Source organism: Triturus cristatus, chromosome 4_2 (genome assembly GCF_964204655.1).
Source record: "Triturus cristatus chromosome 4_2, aTriCri1.1, whole genome shotgun sequence".
Classification (NCBI taxonomy): domain Eukaryota; kingdom Metazoa; phylum Chordata; class Amphibia; order Caudata; family Salamandridae; genus Triturus; species Triturus cristatus.
The window spans coordinates 505,106,380-505,128,715 of record NC_140586.1 but is presented as its reverse complement, the minus strand read 5'-3'; the positions used below and the strand labels follow the sequence as shown (position 1 = coordinate 505,128,715).

The window sequence follows — 22,336 nt, the reverse complement described above, 5'->3', positions numbered from 1 at the left end:
AATAACCATGCCCCTTTAACTTCTAAATGAGCTTCTTCTCTATAGTCCTCCTATGATTTAGCACAGGTCAAAGTCAAATCCCGCAGGCTACAACGGAAATGGGGGGGATTATTCTACGTTCATGCTAATGAAGAGTTTAGAAAAGGCCTAGATGCATACAACAAAAATCTTTCTTTGGTCAGGCAAAATCATTTTCTTTTTTGTAATCAGTGACTCTTCAAATAAGCAGAAGGAAACCTTTTTTTGATTGTTGAGGAGCACTTTGACATTTCTAAAATATCCTTTTGCATGATTCCCTCACAAGCCTTCTGCAAGCAAATTGCCTCGAATTTGTGGAAAATGTTGCCAGCTTTAGCCTCGATATTTAGAAAGGTTTTTTTCCCTGCCTCCCAACCTAGAATTTTTTTCTGAGAATGTATCTTTCTTCAGTCCAGATGACTAGGGAAGACCTACTCTCTATGACTGCCAAAGCAAAACGAGTCACTGCATTTGAACCTTGTTGATCAATTACCCAGCAATAAGCCTGAGCCTTTGCTTATTTAATTAAATACTCCACTTCAACAAGGATTAGTTTCTATCACCCTTAAAAAAGGAATTGTTGTTGTAAAGTAAAAAAAGACAGTCAGTGACTCATCAGACACTTCCCTTTAAACCATTATTGCCAACACCACAAGCAATGTGTGGAAAGTATTCTATGTACTCATTTACAAGAGACACAACTCTTAGAGGATTCACAAGCTGACTTTCACCTACCACATACTACTGAATATGTTCTGATATCTATTTTAGATGACCTATAAATAGACTTGGATCAAAGACACTTCAATGCCTCAATCTTCCTGAACCTATTTGCGGCATTTTATATGGCTGATCATATTTTCCTACTCAACCATATCATCAGAAAAGGCTCAGAGGGGAGTGAGATTAATTGGTTCTAGTTTTTTCTTACTAGGCAATATCAAACAGTAAGGTTGGCACAGGGTACCACAGGGATCAACTTTGTCCCCTCACTTGTTCAATATAGACTTTACTCTCCTTGCTAAGGCTTTACCCAGAATGGGCTTAGAAATATGTATGTTTACAGGCCACTTACAATTTCCTCCTAGATTAGGTAATTGCTACTCTTCCCACAAGGTCTTTCAATGCCACATGCTTTTTATTTAGAACTAGATGGAAAACATAAGCATAAACTGAATAATGAAATAACTGAGGTTTTAGTCATTGATGGGAAATCTGACCTGTAGCTGGACTCTTACTGGCCGCTTGAAGTGCGAGATCTCTTCACTATTTTACCAGTAGTGGAAAGTGTGGGAGTCAAAACTGATAGCTCATTAACTCTGTTCAGTTTATGTTACATCAATGGTCTCTTCATGTTTTTTTATTGAAGAATCTTTTGGAAATTACTTCCTTATCTGACAGAAGATGGGAAATTCATGCAATAGCAACAACTATTAACTTCAGATTTTGTTATGTCAATTTGCTTCGTCTTTACCTACCTACTTACAAATTGAAAAGTCTGCAAGTGGTGTAAAATGCAGCTTCAAGTCTGATTTTGAGGATTTCCATCCACCAACCAACTGCTTTAAAGGCTGCACTGGTTACTTGTTAGCCAAAGGATCCACTGTGAGATACTCTGCATCCCTTTTAAATCTTTTATAGAAACTCTCATACGTTTGTAGCTCAGCGAGTGGCAAGATCTTGCCCTGACTGCAAACAAAGCTCCTCCTCAGATAACAGGCCCAGTATTCCTAAACTGTTTAAAACCAGAACCAGAGGGCACCATATTTCTTTATGCCCTTCAAGGCTTTTGAATCCTGTGTCCCTACGTCTTTGAGCCAAACCTAATCTTGTCATGTGAATTGCAGACCTGATATTGTAAAATTGAATTTTTCACTTAGCATTCTGCAAGCATAACTTCTCACTTATCACTGCGAAGAAATCATTTGGTGAATGTGTGCTCTACAAATAAAATTAACATAACTCAGCAAAACATAACTGGCCATAACATTTTAATCCCTTACTATCTCCCTAATATTTCAGTATAGAAAATATTTCTGTTGTGTGCATCAGCACAAAAAGATTTAGCACTGCATAATAGGGTGCATTTCTGAATAGAGCAGAGTATACACAAAGTGCCTTAGGGGCTGATTACGATGGCGGAAAGACATCAGTCCGTCCGCCATCATATTGTGGATCGGTACGGCCCTCCTACAAGCCGGGCTAATCATAATGTGACTGCCACTGTGGCAGTCACATTGACAATGTTTTGTATTGCGGTGGGTTCTGGCTCAGCATCACCCGCTGCAATACAAAACAGAGACCCCACACATAACCCTGCACTACGTGGTAGGTACCTTGCGGTGCCTGCCACATGGTGCAGGGATATGTAGGGGAAAACATAGGTGCCCTCAAGTCCTGTGTCTGTAGGGCTGGGGACAATCATTTGTACTGATTTTTAGAGTTGAACATCACATATACACACTTTTCAACTTTCAGCTTGTAAGAATGGAAATACTCACTAGCTGCCAAGTTTGACATTGATGGCCTTTTGTTCAGAAGACTCTTCCACTTTCTTCACCATCACCAGGAAGTTCAGATCAGGACTACAGTCTTGGGCCAGGACATGGTAGCAGCTTCTGGGCATCGAGTAGTTAAAAGCGACATCATTGAAGGTGGTGATTGTGTCTTTGGAAACCGTGCAGCGACCTAACAAATATTAAGCACAAAAAAAAATTATTATATTTAGATACTTTATCATGAGAAAAACAGAAACTCTAGAAACAGGGCCTTGTTCAACAATAATGTACTGGGTACTGGAAGTGAAAGGACACTTTTTAAAGCTTGGTGTTGCTAAATAGACCCCCTTCTGAGACATAGCTCCTCAACAGAATCCTATTTTCTGATGAGAAAATGCTAGGAATGGAAATGTCATAACTTAGCCTATGTGATATCCCTGCCTCTGACCTCATGATGCCTGAGATCAAGGTTACCAAAGGGAAAGCCAAGGTTAACTGTTGCCACTACTAACTGGCAATCATGTTTAAACAATTGCTCCTATCATCAACACCAAGTGCCTGTTTGCGCAAATCTGATTTTATTTATGCTCATGTCAGCTAAATAAGTGCACATTTCCTTCTTCATGCTACACAATTATGTTGCCAGTGTAAAGTCATGGTTGCATGGATTAGAACAGGCCTCATTAAAATCTTGTATGTATTTCAAGTTTCAAAGCTCATGCCTTGACCGTGGTATAAGTATATATTATTGGAGTGCCTGATATTTGAGCGTTTAAAAGATTAGAAACATATATGTTTAAATAATCATATTTAAAGTATGTCGTAGCACAGTTTTTTTTTGGGAATTGTGCTAAGTCATTTATAAAATTCCATGAACTATTTATTGAAATTAGGAAGAAATGTATATATTCAAAATTTTGCAATTTTATATTTTAAGGTTTTTTACATAAATGTGTGATATGTTCTGACATGAAATAAATTCCAGACAAACAGCAAGTGTGGCCTTAAAATATTTTTTGTGCATTCGAGTGCAAAGGAATATATAGATGTAATATTGGCAAGTGTTTACCTCTGAGGTTGTCCAGCAGGTACTCAGGGGCTTCAGTAAAAATATTCCAGCTGGGGGACTGGATGGCTGAGACCTGTGTAGGGTGAGCAGCAGGGATTGCAACTGGAAGCTGAATGGATCTGTAATAAAGTGTGAGCTGCAGAGGAATCATAAAAAGGCATTAAATATCGATGGATCCACCCTTTATATTGATAGAAATGTGTTTCTGTCAGTAGCTGTAATATTTACCCTTGGAACCTGTATAACTGCATCAATGGATCTTGGAGAGCTTAGAGAGAGGACGACTGTTGCTTTCTTAGAGGGATTCTTCTGCATCTTTTCAGAGAACCCAGCGACAAGTGCAGCTCCTGGGACAAACTGTGCAACCCTGCATAAATTATAGCATATTCATTATTTATGCTGATTTATGAAGCATAAATAGAGGTGTAATGTTTTCATTAATATAATGCTATGTGTTGAAGGAGCATTTAAAAAACTTATCATGCTCCTTAATGGCTGTGTTTGGCTTGAGTTGGGAATCAAAAAATAGTTGATCTATTTGTAGGGAGTTATTTATGATCAGTTGAGATTTTGCAGTCTGTATATTTCAACTTGGAGTCTTTCCTTTAATCTTTTAAGTACATGTTCTGTACTTTTATAGACATTGGCAATCACTTCATCAGCCCTTTGGCACGGCTCACATTTCCAGTGCCATCACTGTTGAGTTAGATCATTCCAGGAGATTCCTTTAGAGTGTAGAGAGTGGCCTGCCAGCCCACCAGGTCAGCAGAGGCTCTGGCCTTCATACTCCTAGCAGAGGACACCCCAGCAGATTCAGCAATCACTACCTGTCAGGCACGAATTGTTGCGCTGCTGCAGAGGCTTCATTAAAGGTTCTGAATATATGATGGCTTATCTCCATGCTTAATATGCTAGGCAAAGTATTTTGTTCTACAAGAACAAACTCCCAAAGTGGAAGTTTGTTCCAAAACAACAAAGTAACTATGCCTCTGACAAGTAGTGCAATTTTTCACTGAGTGTGTGGACCGCTATGCGACTTTCCATAAGCGTAACGTCGCACCACTCTAAATAGCTTGGGGCGACTGCCCACTATGGACCTGTGGTCCCATGATTCCCAGAACACCATTTCGTGCTTTCCCACAGAAGAGCCAGCTGAGGTACACGTTCCTGCACATAAACAATCTTAACAGGCGAAATACTCTATCAATGCGTTTTGCAGAATGCAACACATGTGGAAAGAGCAAAATACGAGGAGAAATGAAATATTTCTACTCATATCACTTGCTTAAGACCTGGTATTTCATGGTCTTATTTTTGGCACTGCCCCATACCATGTTAATATTGGGCAATGTCAAAAAGCAATGGGTGTTGCGGCGGAATGTCCGCTGCAACACCCATTGCACGGCCCTTTCACACTAAGTGCTGTTTGAATAGGGTCATCATTTACACAGTGGCGTTAAGCCACATTAAGTGGCTTAACTGCACCCTGTAAATAAGGCGAATGAATAAACGCCACCAGAACGTCGCAAAAAGTGACTTTCTTGTGGCGTTAATTCCTTGTAAATATGCCCCCTGCTCTCCTACAGGTTCACCTCAATTTATTAAAGTTCTTGAAAAAATGCTTGACAGACAAAATGTCTAAATAAGCTTGAAGATGACCTACAGGTAAAGCTGCAGTGCTAGTACAGTTAGTGGTGACTAACGTCATGGATCAAATGGCTAGGCATCTGGTCTATTTGTGTTGTATTTTAGGTACATTTTGAATTTTGGGGCTGAATATCATGTACAATTTGTTGGTTTAAGATGTCTATTTTGCAGTACTACAACAGATAACATTTTGAATTTCCAGTTTTATTTTCTGTGTTCTGAAGATCTACCCTCTTGCGTAACACTATTTAAACTACAAGTTGAATTGAGATCTTCTATAGTGATAATGTGTAAGTCAGAAGGGAAATCACCTGTCAGTGTCTATTTCAGAATATAGCATTTCTTGCTTTTTATGAATAAATACAATTAGTAAATTGCTACATAATGTAGAAATGTTACCATTTTCCAGCCGATTTCAGTTTTGATGGTATTCTTGGCCACTCCACCTTCAGCCTCAAGCCCGGTTGGCTGCCAAAATGACCAGTTTGAGCCTTTGCAGCAATTTTGTAGTCTTGGCAATTCTGACCCCATTTAAGATAGGCCTAATCATAATGTAACAAACGTCATATATTAAATTTGATGTATTAAATACAGTGGAGATGTTACTCAACCCTGTGTCTTCTGTTCCCCACCTGGCTACATATGGCTGCCTCACCTGTGCTTCATGAGAGTTGACAACGACTGCATTTGCACAAGCACGCCATCTACTGGAGCCAGCGATTTCCACTGCATAGGCCTGGATCTGTGGCTTGGAGGTGTGGTAGTCGGCGTATACGATCACCTGGTATCCTTGTTTCTTGTTGTCATTTCTCACAGCTTGAGCAGTAACTGCCAGCACTGGGGGCTTGTTGTCTCCCATAAATGCAGGCTAGAGGCATGTGACAAAAGTGGAAAACTGCTATTAAAATGAGGACCTGAAAACTCTGCATTAGTTTGTTTGTCAGGGTTGATGGACAGGCACTTTCCAACATGGATCTTTGTTCAGACAACACCTTTGTTGTGTTATATGTGGGACAATCTGCTTAGAGGAAAAGCCATATGAAAAATTTTTGATTTCCATAGTCGGGACTTGCAATGTGCTTCATCACCTTGTGTACACTTTACAATGCACATGCAACTGAATGAACTCATGATGTACCGCAGAATACTGAGAATCCATGAACTCTTCTCTCAGACAACTAAGGACTGCCACAATCAATCAAAGGTATTTTTAATCATAAAACTTGTTTGAGTCTAGAAATGTGGCCACTCTAGAAATACAGAGTTTTTGTAATAGTTTGGATAGCACCCAGAGTCCTTACACTGTGTCCCACCCCTTATAGAAGCAGGTGAGTGTTCTATCTCCACTTCCTCAGTGTTGGCCTAATGTAATTTGTTAATTTACAGAATCTAAATAGGAGCCCTCCCAAGATGTCCGACATGGGGAGATAATGTAGTTACTGATCTATTTTCATGCCGCACCTACCCTCTGAGATCTTCTGGCATTGGAGGCACTGCTACTGCTGCTGCTTGAAGAGCTGGAGCTGGACTGGGAAGAGGCTCTGTGTCCTGAAGCTCTCTTCTTAGGATTCTGGATTATTACAAAGCAGTTTATGAAAATGCACAGTTTAAATTCAGTTTAAATAAATAAGAGTTATGTCAATAACTTCCAAAAAACAACTTTAAAATATATTTGCAGGCCTGACTGCTACTTAGAGATCTTAGGACTAACTAAACCCTCACAAGTGAGTTTGATAGCCATGTATTTCTGTGTTTCTGGTATACACAATTTTACTCATCTTTCTGTCCTCCTGCTAAAGATGGCTTGGATTGAGGTATGGCAGGAATAAATGTGTTAGAAGGTCCTCCTTCCACATACAAACAGCAGGTAAAGCATGATTATTGCTATTGTGTGAACTGAGCTAAGCAAAGTAAAGGAACGACAAGTACCCTTCTAGATTGAAACATACTTTTATTTCTATCTACAAAGTTAATACTGAACTCCCAGACTATAGCCAAACAGTGTGAACTGTAAAAGCTACTTTATATGTTAATGTATTTATGCAATAATGAGTGTGTCCTGATTTAGTGACTGGTGCCAGATGTACATAGACTTCCGTTTGTGATTACCTAATAGCAAATTGTTTTGATTCGCTATTAGCAAATCGCAATCAGATATATAGAACAGTGTGTTTTACACTGTTTACAATTCCCAATGGGTCAGAAATTGACTTACCTCATTATTATTCATGAGGTAGGTCCCAATGAGCAACCCATTGGGAATCGCTAAAACACTGGGATGGTGGCTTGATGGGGCCAGCAGACCACCATGTCTGTGTTTGCTTTTAAATAAAGTAATATGTTTTTTTAAATGCAGTCCATTTTTCTTAAAGAAAAATGGGATGTGTTTCAAAAACAGAAATGAGAGTAGGCATTGGACCTTGGGACCACTGACTGCTCTTAAAAAACATTTTGCATACATTCACAAAGGGGAAGGGGTCCCAAATGTTTTGCAACCGCATTTCCATCACAAAATATTCACTCACACCACTGAGTGACGCTATTAGGAAGGGACACCTTTAACACACCCCCTTATACCAAATCGCGGACCCATTTTGAGATTCGCTATTAGGTTTACCCAATCACAAAATAGGGTTTGGTACATGTTAAAAGGATTTTTTGTGGTCGCAAACGGTCCGATTCGTTCTGGCAATCAGCCCGTTTGGAACATCAAAAAACCTACATACATCTGTCCCTTAGTGCTCACCTGAGAAAAATGGATTTGATTCCCACATAAAAACTGAAAAACCCCACATTCAGTTTTTTAATGACATATCAAACATGGTGCTAACATTACAGAAATATCATTGTTCATAACACATCATTCGAGAAAATCAAACAAGTATTATATATTATAAATATTAACTCTAAATTATGTTGAATATAACTTACAGAGCTTCTGTATGCTGGGGTGAAATGTAGGTCATAAATGTCAGGGTTCGTCTGCAGGATAAAGAAATGAGAACAGACGTGTTTGGTGTGAACAATGAAGTGCTGGTCCTTTCTCTAAACATACAATTGATGTAGCTCAAAATAGTGATTATCAAGCCTGATGCATCATGTTCAACACTGGCTGCATCATTTAGAAGACTGTCATTGCCAACATCCTTCCATACATCTGCAACCAAGAACAGAACCTCAAGCAAAACATAAACAACATGCAGGAGAAAAGTCTCCAAGCTGCAAACGAGGAATTGCAAGAAGAACGAGAAGGGATGAAAAGCCTACACCTACTCTGCATCCAAAGGTTGGAACAATATCACAAATTAAACCCAGCAGGTCACTGCTCCAGTTCTGGAAGGAGCAGCAGAATCATCTTTCCAAGAAGGGCTCCATCACTTTACTTTCACCACTGCCATTTAATCTAAGGTGCCCCCACTCCATCAGTACCCCATCTCTCGTGATTACCGTTCATTCTACTATTAGCTTCATAAACCTATTTACTTTGTTCCCCATCTTCACCTTATTCCAACAAATCCTATTTCTTCTCACCTATATATGTTGTAACTTGTCTCCTGTACAATGTTTCGTTGCATTGTAGTTAGATTTACACTTTATAAATCATATTAAAATGTACTTGATCATCACTTGAAATACCACTAATATTTCACATTCCAAAACATATTTCACATGAAATTAAATACCCGTAAATAATGTTTAAAACTCAACTTTACTACTAGCTTAAACTTAAATAGTGCACATCCATTCTTTCATTCTTCAGATAGGATGCCATGGTCTTCTGTATTACAGGTGAAGGAGGGGTCAACTTGAATGAGTGACAGTCTGTATTCATTCATTTCAACTTGACAGCCTCTGTTGAATGAGTTTCTAGTTTATCTAAAAGACTTAAAGGGGGATTCTTTATCCTAATTTCATATATGTTGTTACATCCAATTATCCAGAACAAATACCATTTGGCTTGCAAAATATATCATGAAAAATGAGCTCTCATTTTATTTCAAAGGTTGCATTGGTTAAGAATTATGGCAGGATGGATGAAATGGAAAAGTAGAAATGCATGGTAAAAAATAAGGGCTATCTATACCTGTTCTGCTGAATATTTTAGCTTGGCCAGTTTGATTTAAATATGAACTGTATTTACAAACCTTTTATGACAGCTTATAGAATTTTTAGGTATTGGGAAATTTTACTTATACTCTAACGGAGGGTCCCTGTCTTAAAAAATTATGATATCTTTTGAACATGTTCTCACAATACAGTGATTGTTTTTTGCGTAGTGTTGCTACGGTATAGCTGTGGGAAATGTGGTTTGTATGTGACATTAATATTCTATAATTAAAAACCTTCCTCAAGTCAGTATACATTATCAGCAATGTAATCACCTGGAATCACTGCTGAGCACATACAGACTGTTTAAAAGCAGGATGGCAAGGAGGTAAAATCACAAACGTGCCCCTCTGAAAGTGAACACGCAGACGGATCTAAAGAACATGAAGAAGAGGAGGGAAAAGTACATAGGCAACACTAATGAGAGCTCTTGGGAGAAGCCATTGATGTACCCAAGCAAAGTATTACTGAGGTCAAGTTTTCGAATAATTGAATTGAAGATTCTTCACTGAGTATACTACATGAGGCTTCAGGTAAAAAGAAGGACTTGCAGGTCAACCCCTGCTCATCGCTTGAGAGAATGCTGGTCAAGAGGAGCCTTCATACACATGCTATTGAGCTGCCCAATCATACAGATATATTGGAGAATGGTGTGTGTGAATCTGAAAGCAGCATTCAGACTTCCTCTGGAACTGAAAGTGCCTACTATACTTTAGGGCATATGGGAAATGAATGATGTCACTATGTATACAGTAGTAAATAAAGCAAGTGTACAGACATAGTGTAGTCACCCCACACCCATTACTGGAGCATTAGCATTAACTGGTGAACAATGGCTGAGAACGCAATGTATGACAAAATACGCTGCCCAAGGGTTATGATTTGATTTTTGGAGTTTGTTTGGAACATAGTGGGCTGAAGTACATACCTCTAATTAACAAGTGTTGAATGTCTAGGAATCAAAATGAATTAACTATATGAAGAATGATGATACAGTGTAGACTTTGTGCTATGCTCCATCTTGTTAGGTGAACTCGATTTTCTCTGACTATACTCCTGTATGACTACTTGAGTTGGATGTTTGTTTCAGGTTAGCCCCACAGGGACTGCACATGAAGTCAGCTCAGGTGCAGATAAATAGACTCATCCTTGAAAACTACTACTTTAATATACCTTTTCAAAATGACATCTTTCATATCACAATCAAATCAGTACATTACCCGTTTCCTGCGGGACTCGTTGCTACTGCTGCTGCTGCTGCTGCTGCTTGCACTGCTAATGCTCCATTGATTCCTGCGATTATGTTGATGTTGTTGTTGGCTTCCATGGTGAGAAGTTTGATGGCGCCTGAGACTTTTTCTTCTGATGCTGCTGCTGCTACTGCTACTGCTGCTACTGCTGCTGCTGCTACTGCTGCTGCTACTGCTGTTTTGTCTCTTTTTGTCTCTGCTCTTACTGGCACTGTTTCTGCTGCTGCTGCTACTGCTACTGCTGCTACTTTGACCATTGTTCTTTCTAGACCTTCTGCTGTCCTTTTGCTGCTTGCTTCTTGAGGGGCTGCTAGATGATGATGATGACGATGATGATGATGATGATGATGATGATGATGATGATGAGGAGGAGGAGGAGGAGGAGGAAGTAGAAGAGGAACTAGATGAACTTGATAAACCTTTCTTCTTTCCAGCCTTTGCAACCTCAGCAACATTCGGAGTATGCTCCTTAGAATGTTTGTTTTTACTCTGATTTTTCTTGTCTTTTTTAAGCAAGCTTCCATTTCTAACCTGCAAACAGAATAAGAATAGGAATACAAGATCTTGTAGTTGCTTTGCAAAATAGCATCAGTTTTTGTTGGTTTAACAACACTCTCTTGCACAGTTACATAATGTCAAAAGGCATTTGGTGTGACCAAGGTAATTTTTCACAATGCACCATACACTGTTATTTCAAATTATGTTCTTGTGATTATTAAATAAGTAGTGTAACAGATATACACACTATAAATTAATACAAATTTAAAATAAAGAAGTATGCAAACATATTTGTCGATATTGGCAAAAGTTTCCTCAAAATATTTATAGTGAATTTTTAGAAAAGCATGTAACATCACTTATCATGTCTAAAAACAACTACTTTAGTGGGCTAGTATAGTATTATGCCACCTACCGTATATTCTTCATCAATTCCCAGAATCTTCTTCAGCTTCATTTGAACCACAGAGTCTTCAAGCTCTTCACCCTCGTTCTCCTCCACAGTTACCATGGTGATTATTTTTGAGGCCGCTTTAGATCCTGCCTGGACCTCTAGCATCAGTTTCTCGATAGCTGCATCTGTATGAGCTGTAAGCAACCAGGGTAATTACATTATTTCATACAACCTTTAATATATCTTCAGATATCAATTATGTTCAACAGTCTGCACCCGAACACTAAAAAGAAATTTCTCAAATGTTGTGATAGCTGTACCTGGTTTTATGATAAGCTTGGCTTCATTCTCTCCAATTAATTTGTACAGAGGTGAATTTCTGAGGAAGGCAGCATTTTGTGATTTGTACTCGAGGCAGACTTGGAAGCCAAAGGTTTTGGCCTTCGCACAAGCCTGATATGAATTAGTACTTCTGGCAGCAGAGTGGTGATCTCTATCTTCTGTGGAGTAGGCGTACCTCTTGGACAAAAGTTCAGATGATACTTCCTGATTTAAACATAGAAAAATGATTATTAATAAATGTGTTTTTAGTGTTTGTATATGTAGTACGTATTGTGATTATCTTGCTGGTTCTGTGCATTTTGTGACTATGTAGGTAACAATGGTTAATTACTTTATCTCTCTGTTTGTCTGTCTTCCTGCACGTATAGCTAGATAGTTATCATTGAGTCTGTCTTTTGTGCTTGTCTGTTTATCTGTTGCTCTATGTCACATGCAAATAGAATTTCTTTAGAAGTAGACCCTATTTTGTGAACATGAAGTCAAAAGGAATACAATACCACTTTTGCAACCTATTTTCATGTTATTCTTTGACTTGGATTTCTTTTAAAATCCTACCCATTTATTGAATTAGGTGAAGTTCAGCATTTTAGCCATATTCATTTTTAAGTAAGTTTCACATCTGGTCACACATTATTCTGCTTTGCCCTGATCTGACATCTAAGTATTTGATTCAAAGTTAGCACTAAGTTTGAAACCTTACTTATTTATTATTCTTTTACATCAACCAACATTTGAACTATAAACAGAATTAAATTATCTTTACTGAAATGAGCATATTAATTCCCTTTTCAATTTGAAATAAAAAATGTCACATTACCATCATGCTGGCAGCCTCCGCTGATGACTTTCCTATTGCCTCAAAATGTTTCTTAAGAATATTTGGCACAGCTCCTTGTGTCAGTAATGGGGTTCTCTTGGCTGTATCCAGGTCTTCTACATTCCTTGTAACAGCAAACACCTGAGCTCTGGGGACACAATTGAAATACTGTGAATCTGTTGGATGGACTGGGACTGGGGCTGTAGAAGAAGTTTCAGAGGTGAGTTTTACATTATGTATTTAGGGGCAGATTTATCATTGACTTGCGTCACCCTTGCGCCACGCAAGAGGGCGCAAGGACGATGCAACTACTAAGACAGATTTATCAAGCCACTTAAGGCCACCTTGCGTGGCTCTGCTTGGCTTGATAAATCTAGAGTAGCACGAAATGCAGAGCAGATCGCTGCGTTGCGTTATTCTACCCCAGGAAGGTGTTCCATGGGTGGATAGTGGGTGTTCCCATGCATCCACCCTTTGATTTTGGCGCATTCCCAGATTTACCATTGGAATGCGTCAAAATGCTACACCTCGCCAGGTGAAGCTTAACGAGGGGAAATATACTTATTTCTCCTCGTTGTTTCCTCTTTCAATGTGTGCTGCATTCTGCCACAGAAGGATTGTTTTTGTGCAGGAAGGTGTCCCAATCCTGTCTGCACAGCAGGCACCCTTGCACCATGGTGTAAGGGTGCCTGCATTGGCGCTATGCAGCACATTGTGCATTAGCGCAAGAAAAGTACAGGAATGCACTGTATAATGTTAAATATGGCATATATCTGCCCTTTCATGCAACGCAGTGCAGTGAGGTGGTTTGCTGCGTTGCCCTGCTTGAAAGCTTGATAAATGTACCCCTTAGTCTTTACACAATGTGATACACTTGTACGTTTCAGAAATAGAGGGAGTAGTGTGCTCACAAAGGAGTTCACATTGCAGATGTACTGATGGATATATATTTTGTTTTGTTGACATTTCCACAGATGCCTCAGATTCCCGTACAGTACAGTAGCAATATTAAATACAGTAGCAATATTAAATTAATATACTAACATGTGCATCTGCATGCCCTTGAAGATTGTCCCAGTAGTGAAGCCGCAAAGTTGATATTTAATTAATTGACCCTTCTCAAGGATAACAAATGGTACTCTACGTCTCATATATGGCATCACCTCATGAGTGTTCTGATGCAGTTCTTGCTTCAGATTCTATCACAAAACTGGTCAGATTAATTATATAAACAAGTGTACTGGTAGTCACTTAACACATATTTTATGTTCTCTTAAACTAGTTGATTATCAATGAAGGATTCTTTTTGAAGATTTCATTGTTTATGTTCATTCTATCTAAAAGCCACACATTTGATTGTGGCTTAAAACATGCACAACAACACTGGGGGTTACACCAGGAAGTGTGGTACCAAAATATCATTGTCAGATTATCATCAGATTGAAACATTTTGCCTAATAAATTCCTTAGAAAAATATTGCCTCTTGGAGTTAATAATAAAAAACCTGCAAGAAATGGACATTTTTGTAAATAAAATGCAGGGCACAATGTTTATGTTAGACCATATATTCTCATGTGCAGCCTTAGAGCTATACTCCTACTTACCTTTATGAAACCGATGAAGGTTTAAGAGATGAAGGTTAGAAAATGTAGAAACTGGTGAAATGAATCAACTTCACCCTAAAGATGATTTTTGGAGATGTGGGATAATGTGATGGAATGTTTTAGCTTACTGTAAAGAAGTGACAGGCTAAAAATCGCAGTTTCAATTGAAAAATTGACTGGGATTTCTTGTGGCAATTTATCCCTCAAGATTGCCGCATTTAACTTTATCTGAGCCTTAAATGGTAGCTATTTAAGCTGTCTGTGAATTGGTGATGGCTGCAAATATTTTAGGGCTTATCTCACAGCTCTAACATCTGTTTCATGGTTTGCTGATAACATTCTTATGGCCTTTTTAACATACTCATGGTGAAGGACATTGCCACATACCATCTCATCACTATGGTTTGTTTTATAGTATACTTGATACTACCTTGTATTTGCATATATAGTAGCTTTTTACATTTATTTTGATAGCGACAAGTGGCATATATTTTATAAATACCTCATCAATTAGGCACAGTATTCGTTAGGGTGAAGTTGAGTCTAACATGTAAGTTCCAGACAGAAGGGAGGTATAGCTAGGGTTTATTATCCATGGGCCATTCTGGGCAGTGCTCTGAAACTCAGCTGACAGTATATGTGATTAATGGCTCACGGTAATGTTTAGTTATCAAGGTCTAAACTGACAGTGTCATTTTAGTTTTAGTTGTACAGCTGCTAAGCAAAAGCTAATCAGGTCCATTTTTTGAGGAGTGGGTGTAGAGGGAAAACAAAATGAATGACCCTACCTACAAAAACCAATACTTTACTGCACTATACTGTAACTTATGGCCTTTCAACTTACTTATAGTGAAGGACATTGCCACATACCATCTCATCACTATGGTTTGTTTTATGTATACTTGATACTACCTTGTATTTGCATATATAGTAGCTTTTTACATTTATTTTGATAGCGACAAGTGGCATATATTTTATAAATACCTCGTCAATTAGGCACAGTATTAGTTAGGGTGAAGTTGAGTCTAACATGTAAGTTCCAGACAGAAGGGAGGTATAGCTAGGGTTTATTATCCATGGCCCATTCTGGGCAGTGCTCTGAAACTCAGCTGACAGTATATGTGATTAATAGCTCACAGTAATGTTTAGTTATCAAGGTCTAAACTGACAGTGTAATTTTAGTTTTAGTTGTACAGCTGCTAAGCAAAAGCTAATCAGGTCCATTTTTTGAGGAGTGGGTGTGGAGGGAAAACAAAATGAATGACCCTTCCTACAAAAACCAATACTTCACTGCACTATACTGAAACTCTGTATATTTTCCTTCTCCATTTCAATAAACTCAGATACAAAGTTTTCTGTAGCATAGAAACCTTCATTCTTGACATATATATGCATAAGTATAATGGTAAGGGGGATTTTTGGTAGGTAAAAACACAACAGAGACTGTGGAGTGTTTGCTCGGGTATTTGTTGTGGGAGGGCAAGGGTAGTAGAGTGAAAGGCTATCTTTGAATGGTACACCACCTCTCTGTATCGGTCCAACATAGAGAGAATGGTTGTATGCTTATTAGGAGTGATTCCACATTTTCAGTTGACAGCATTCACACCTAGTACAATTGTTCTCATGCATTCTCATTGAAACCAAGACTTCATGCCCATGCCTTCAAAAAATCAAATTTTAGATGAGTGGTGTTTTTTCATTTATCTTTAAAACGAAGGGAGCATTTCATGAGGCACAGCAACCGGTTAGACCATTCAGTCCCAAAGATGTTTTTTACTGTATGTTAGTCCTTTGTCTTACTAAAAAGGGATGCTCAGAACTTTGATAATTTACCAAATGGGCAATGAAACAGAATGTTATTAAAAGTCTGTTTTATAAGGGGCTTCCAGTTTCTAAAGTTAGCCTTATGTTGGCTGTGGTTATTGATCAACCGAGATTTGTTGAGAAGTGGACAGGATTGTGACCTATGTATCCAAAGAGATAACATTGAGGACTAAATGACTGGAATCTGTTCTTTAATAACACTACTTAACCCTTTCCGTGCTCATGACGGAACCACTCCGTCATGAGCCACGGGTGCGCTGTGCTCATGACGGAGTGGTTCCGTCATGCCGCGGCCGTTGGCGGCCGCTCCGCCCACGCGGCGCTAATTCCCCGCCTGTGTGGGCGATTAGCGCAGTGGACGGAGTTGTGACGGAACCACTCCGTCATGAGCACAGCTCACCCGTGACTCGTGAATGAGTGGTTCCATCACGAGCACAGCGGCACTGCAACTGCCCCCAAACACCCCCAGCGCCGCGGCGGAATTCCTGCTGCGGCGAAGGGGTTAAATGCCCTCTTGTTAGAGAATTGTTTAAGTTGTATCTAACCTCTGTAATCTTGCTAGGTGAAGCTACAACAACTTTGAATATAAATAACCCTTACTTTAACAAATTACAATAGCAAAGAAAACATTAAGGGCCGGATATATGATGCATTTTACCGGTCGCAAATGGCCCATTTCAAATTGGTGGAATGCTATTCACAAACGGGAAGGGGGCCCCAAGGTACCACTTCCCCTTTATAAATTAGGGCGCCAATATTTTTTCAGAGCAGGCAGTGGTTCCACAGCTTACTGCCCACTCTAAAAAAAATCTTTTAAGTTTAATTTCTGAAATGCATCCCATTTTCCTTTAAGGAAAACGGGCTGCATTAAAAAAAATGCTTTATTTAAAAAGCAGTCACAGACATGATGGTCTGCTGACCCCAGCAGGCCACCATCCCTCTGAGTGTCGGCCATTCTCAATGGATAGCAAATTGTGACCTGCCTCATGAATATTAATGAGGCAGGTCCCTTGTGACCCATTTGGAAATCGCAAACAGTGTCTGAGACACTGTTGTACATCAGGTTTTGTGGCTCGCATATTTCAAGTTTCTAAAAATCGCACTGTGCGAGTCACAAACCCTGACAGTCGTATATGTGGCCATGAATCCATTAGTTATAGAATGCAGTCAGATCAATTTCTCAGGAACTATAATTAAAATAGAGCTTTTAATGATAATGAAACAAAACCTGGTCATTTTCAACAAATCCATGTTAATAATAAGTACACATTTTAAATAATAAACAGATGGAATACCTGGTTATTAAGAGTTCATTCTCCTGCTGGCATGGTGCTGTCTCAAACTTGATATTTTTGGCTTTCATGTCAATCTTGGCTGTGAATTTCATTGGAGCATTCGCACGAACCTTGGCATGAAACTCAATTCCAGCCTGGATGAGGTGAGTGTTGATACCCATGGTTGCCACAGTGTGCTTGTACACACTGAAAGAGAAATCAAAAGTACAATATGTGGTCATGATCTCACAATCAAGGCAAAATGACATTGTGGACCCACAGCAAAAGGTGGCCATTGTAGGTCTGCATTCATAGAATAGGAAACACTCATCTACCACCTATGTGTTGAGTATTTGTTAAAACAATATGTTTGACACTGGGGTTGTAGAGGATAGCCAGTAGAGTGAGGTAATATGAATCTAGTTTTAAAGTAGTGTACAAATTCATGTAGGTCCTGGCCTAAGATAATGTCAGTCATTATCACTTTATTTGGTTAATTATAACTATAACTATTATAGTACACTACAAAAAATCATCATTTAAAAACAACAAAAGCACAAAGACAGAATTAATTTCAAATATTCCAACACACCATAAAATATGAAAATAAAAACACCCCCATCCTTATAACATAGAAAAAAGATTCTTGTGCCAATTCCTTTCACAGTTAACCTTATACACCCAGAGCATCCAATTAAGCATTCATCCCCTGATAATTATAAAAAAGTTCAAAATATTTCATATCTTGAGGCCCCGTTTTTCCCTTTCTGTAACCGCTGCAACTAAAAAACTAACAATGTTAAAAGTTTCCCATACATTGTGCAACATCTGTAAATATACTAAGGCAGTCCTTATCTGCACAAAACCCTTACTCTTTAAAAATCGGTATGGATTTGCAGATAGTAGTCGCAATTAATTATAAAGTGCAAAGTGTCTTGGGTAGGAAACATATCAGAGGAGCAACGACCCAAATCTTCCGCTCTTCGCCACTCCTGCGGTTCTGCCAGTAAAAAATGCAAACAATTAAATCTAAACCTTATTAAAAGAAAGCGGTGGTAGGGCTTTGTTACTTAGTTTAAATAAGGTTCTACTGCTGGGTTTGTTTTCAGGAGTGAATGGGCTCGTACCGTAGGTTTCATCAACTCTCTGGTCTCTCTTTCAGCTTGTATCATGCATAAGAAGTGTTTCTTGACACAAGATAGATCCTTCTTTGATAGCTTATTTGGTGAATCAAACAGCTCTGGAGGACCTAATTTCAATATTAACTTCTTAATATAACATAACCAGGAGTACTCTATCCAGAGATAAACAGTCCCGAACAATCTCATGGTTCATCTCTAAATCGAGATCAGTCCAGATCATCATCCATTTGAGTAACAGGCCATACCAATCAGATCTGACACAAAACCAATATCCAATTCCTGATGGATAATATAAGAAGGTATTCTCTACTATTTGGAGGTCCTCTGCCTCCTTACATTTTGCTCTATATATATTTAACTTGACTTGAACCGGCTTAGCCCCTAACCTGCGTGCTAAATCAAGAACCACTACTGTTGATCTTACCAAAGCGTTTCTTTTTGCTTTCTTTTGCGGTGCCCATGTGCCCTTTTAATCAAACTAGAACCCTAAGTGTGGAAAAGTGGTCACCTAGATATTTTGTTTCCTTTACAATAATGCGTTTTTAATTTTTGGGGTCTGGAGCCCATAATCATGGTGTGAGGTTTAGTCAAATTAACACTTAAATCCAGTGAGATCATAAAATCTGCAAAGGAACTTAGGAAACTGGAGCCCAATCGCTGAGCCCGCTAATAGAACCGCATCATCTGCATATAAAAGTGCTGGCATTAACCGCTCTCCCACTCAAGGGAAATCTTTACAGGCTATACACAAAGCAAAGTCTAGATTATTAATATATAAAGTAAACAATAAGATAATGTGTTCTGCCACAGTAGATCGAGAAAAAGGGAAAGGTAGACCCACATTTAGGAATATTATGCTGGCTAAATATTCTTGGATCATTAGCCTGGGTAGCAATAGAAGAACAACGTTTTACTTCTGAGATCCTTCAAGTTTAAGGCACTTGGAGAAAAGGATAAACATATACTAGGGGCCTAATTTAGAGTTTGGTGGATGGGTTACTCCTTCACCACCAACCTTCTTACAAGTGTGTTATATCCACTGCATTTGAATTAAGGTGGATGGGATATCAGTTACATGTGTAACACATTAAAACATCCGCCAAACTCTAAATCCGACCCTAAGTCATACTTAGGGTCTGATTGAAGATTTTAGATGATTGAAATTAAAGTCTATCTGTCTATCTGTCCTCTGATTGTCATAAATGAACAATTTCCTTTGTAGAGTAACTTTAGCACACCTCACACAGTGAATGTGGGCAACTTTCTCCAAAATGTGTAGTGGGACATTCCGAAGTCTGCAAAATATGTGACAAACAGATGACTTTGTATACTTTGATACTGCACAACAATGTACATTCTGCTTGTTTGTTTAACCAATAAAAAGTGCAGCCTTGCCATTTAGATGAGACAAATGTGTAACATTTCTTATGTCAGAAATGAGTCTTAAACCATCACCTAAAATTATTTATAGCATTTGGTTACTTTGAAACTAATTTGTAACTAGCAAGTAAAGTACCATCACAGAATTATGTTTTTAGAGTACTTTACAATAAAGAACAGATATTTTAATTCACAGTGGGGATTTCATGCACAATGGAAGAGCAGTGTAGTATAGTCACATAAATACAATTCACAATTAAGCAAGTGGAAACCAAGTACACAGAATAGTACAGAATAGACGTTAAAAGCGAGGATTGTAAAATTGTGTTTCAGGTACTGCATTACTATTTTGCTGTCAGTAAAATTCACTCCCTCTCTGCATTCCACTCTCATTTCAGGACAAACTCAGGACATTCCCAGATACTGCATTACCAAGCCCACCACTCAATCTACATGCTCTTTACCTGCACCAATATTTTCAAGCATTAAATTACTCCTCTTACCCATTTCTTGCAACTCTACCATTTGACTTGACATATCACCTCTCATACCTTTTTTGGATAATCAATTTTATTGTGTTTTTAGTACAATCACAACCAATAAGATGAAAAACAAACATCAGTGCTAGGCATCAGGAAACGATCAGCATTTCTATGTCCAATCCAGAGTATTCCCACAATTGACGCCTGATCTTGGTGTGTTTTTGTGTACATCCCCTCGCTACATAGATGGGAGTCGCTTGTTGGGTGCACCAGCCCAACCCTTTGCGCCACATGTCCAGTGCAGATGGATGTGGGTACTTCCATAATGGGCTAAATCTCTTTTTGCCACTAAAGTGGCTATGCCCATCATCTTTTCATTTTCTCTGGTGTCACTCAGATCACCCAGGACTCTTAGTAAAGCACTCTTTCATGTAATGGTAGTATGATATTCTAGGATTCGGAACATGGTATTGCTCACCCTTCTCCAACAATGAGCAATAAGGCTCCACACAGCCAAGTCATGTGATCAAAATCTGTGCCAGTTTTGCTAAAGGGGGGCAGGCAGAGGTTGGTGTCTGATCCACTACCCCGCATGAGCGTTGCGGCATGAGGTATGTGTTGTGAATGTATTTCATTTCGATCATCTGGAGCTGGGAGGAGATCCATAATTAATGGGGGGGCATGCAGACATTGTACCAATCTATGTCTTCAAGAAGGCCCACCCAACAATGCTAACTGCATCAAAGGACAGTTACCTCAGGAGGTTAGGAGCATTGAGTAATAAGGTTCTGTGTATAATGGGAAAACCCTTTCTTGCCAAGAGCCCCCATCAGGAGATTGGCCTCTAGTTGGCCATGCTCAGGTTGGCCCATTAACTCAGTTTTGCATTTTGTCTGTGTCAGAGCTAGAGGTCTTTATGTAACTGGGTATTTGACAGCTTGAATTGTGTCTGTACTTCCTGAAAGGTGATTAGTTATGTACCCAAGCGTAAATATCCTGATACTGTCCCATTTGGTGAACCCCTCCAAGTGTGAGCTTTACCGGATGAGGCGCTCCTGCCACAGGGCAGTCTGGAGGGTGGTCTACTCAACCATTCTGTGGAGAGTAATATCACTCTCCAGGTAAGAAACACCAGTTGTGGTATGTCAAGGAGGGTTTGGGGAATTGTGTACCCATATAGCAGTCCCATCACCTTATCCAGACCCAGTATGGAGAGTTCTGAGTGGTATGATGGGTTGTTCAAGCGCTTGCACATCCAGTCATTGATCACTAGTAGGTGGGTGACTGGGTTTTATTGTAATAAGTCGGACATCCCAATTCATTGGTCAAATGTTGAGAGCCGACATTTGGCCATGGACATGCAGGAGGCCCATATGTTGGTACAAATATATGTGGCCAGGTTCATGAATTAGCTGTTGGGAATCTTTAAAGGGAAGTTTTGAAGTGTGTAGAGGAAATGAGAGAGGATCAATATTTTAAATAGGGCAATAGATTTTAGTATATTGAGTGAAAAGAAGCGCAGCATATTAGGTCTGTTTTCATGTTGGTGGCTAAAGGGCTGAGGTGTAGGCTGCATGTGAGGTTCAGTTTCAACAGCCAGCATAACCTTGTTGGTAAGAACTGTATACTATAAATAACTTTTTCATAGCATGGACTGCAACTATTTATCCATTATTCTTTTAATTTACCTGCCTTTTTCAATCGCTTTTGTTGTACCTTCCTTATTCCCTTAGAGTACGCTTTCAACATGGCTCATAGATCCCAAGGGAAAAAGAAAGATACTTTTAAGAGGTTTTTCGTTTGCATCAATGGCATCCACTGAACCTATGTTTGTGGTAGCTTTGGTATAGCATGCATCAAATGCCTGTCGCCACTCACTCATCAGCCTGCCCTAGTGGCCCCACTTTCACTCAACTGGCTAGGTGGACTATGCTAATATAACACTCTCAAATTAGCACATTAGCACTGCTTACTGCCTAAAAGATTTCC

General features: G+C 39.1%; 1 protein-coding gene across 1 annotated transcript in view; it reads right to left on the bottom strand.

Moving 5' to 3' along the window:
* Positions 1 to 22,336, bottom strand: part of LOC146834621 (vitellogenin-A2-like) — a 55,629-nt gene that overhangs the window by 12,055 nt on the left and 21,238 nt on the right. The window contains exons 19-30 of the mRNA XM_085602096.1: positions 17,365 to 17,550; positions 12,641 to 12,788; positions 11,802 to 12,027; positions 11,503 to 11,675; positions 10,560 to 11,120; positions 8,164 to 8,214; positions 6,698 to 6,802; positions 5,888 to 6,100; positions 5,632 to 5,774; positions 3,814 to 3,952; positions 3,586 to 3,721; positions 2,520 to 2,706 (exon numbers count right to left, since the gene is read on the bottom strand). Of these exons, the coding sequence (XP_085458222.1) occupies positions 2,520 to 2,706; positions 3,586 to 3,721; positions 3,814 to 3,952; positions 5,632 to 5,774; positions 5,888 to 6,100; positions 6,698 to 6,802; positions 8,164 to 8,214; positions 10,560 to 11,120; positions 11,503 to 11,675; positions 11,802 to 12,027; positions 12,641 to 12,788; positions 17,365 to 17,550 (2,268 nt within the window). The remainder of the gene's footprint in view (positions 1 to 2,519; positions 2,707 to 3,585; positions 3,722 to 3,813; positions 3,953 to 5,631; positions 5,775 to 5,887; positions 6,101 to 6,697; positions 6,803 to 8,163; positions 8,215 to 10,559; positions 11,121 to 11,502; positions 11,676 to 11,801; positions 12,028 to 12,640; positions 12,789 to 17,364; positions 17,551 to 22,336) is intronic.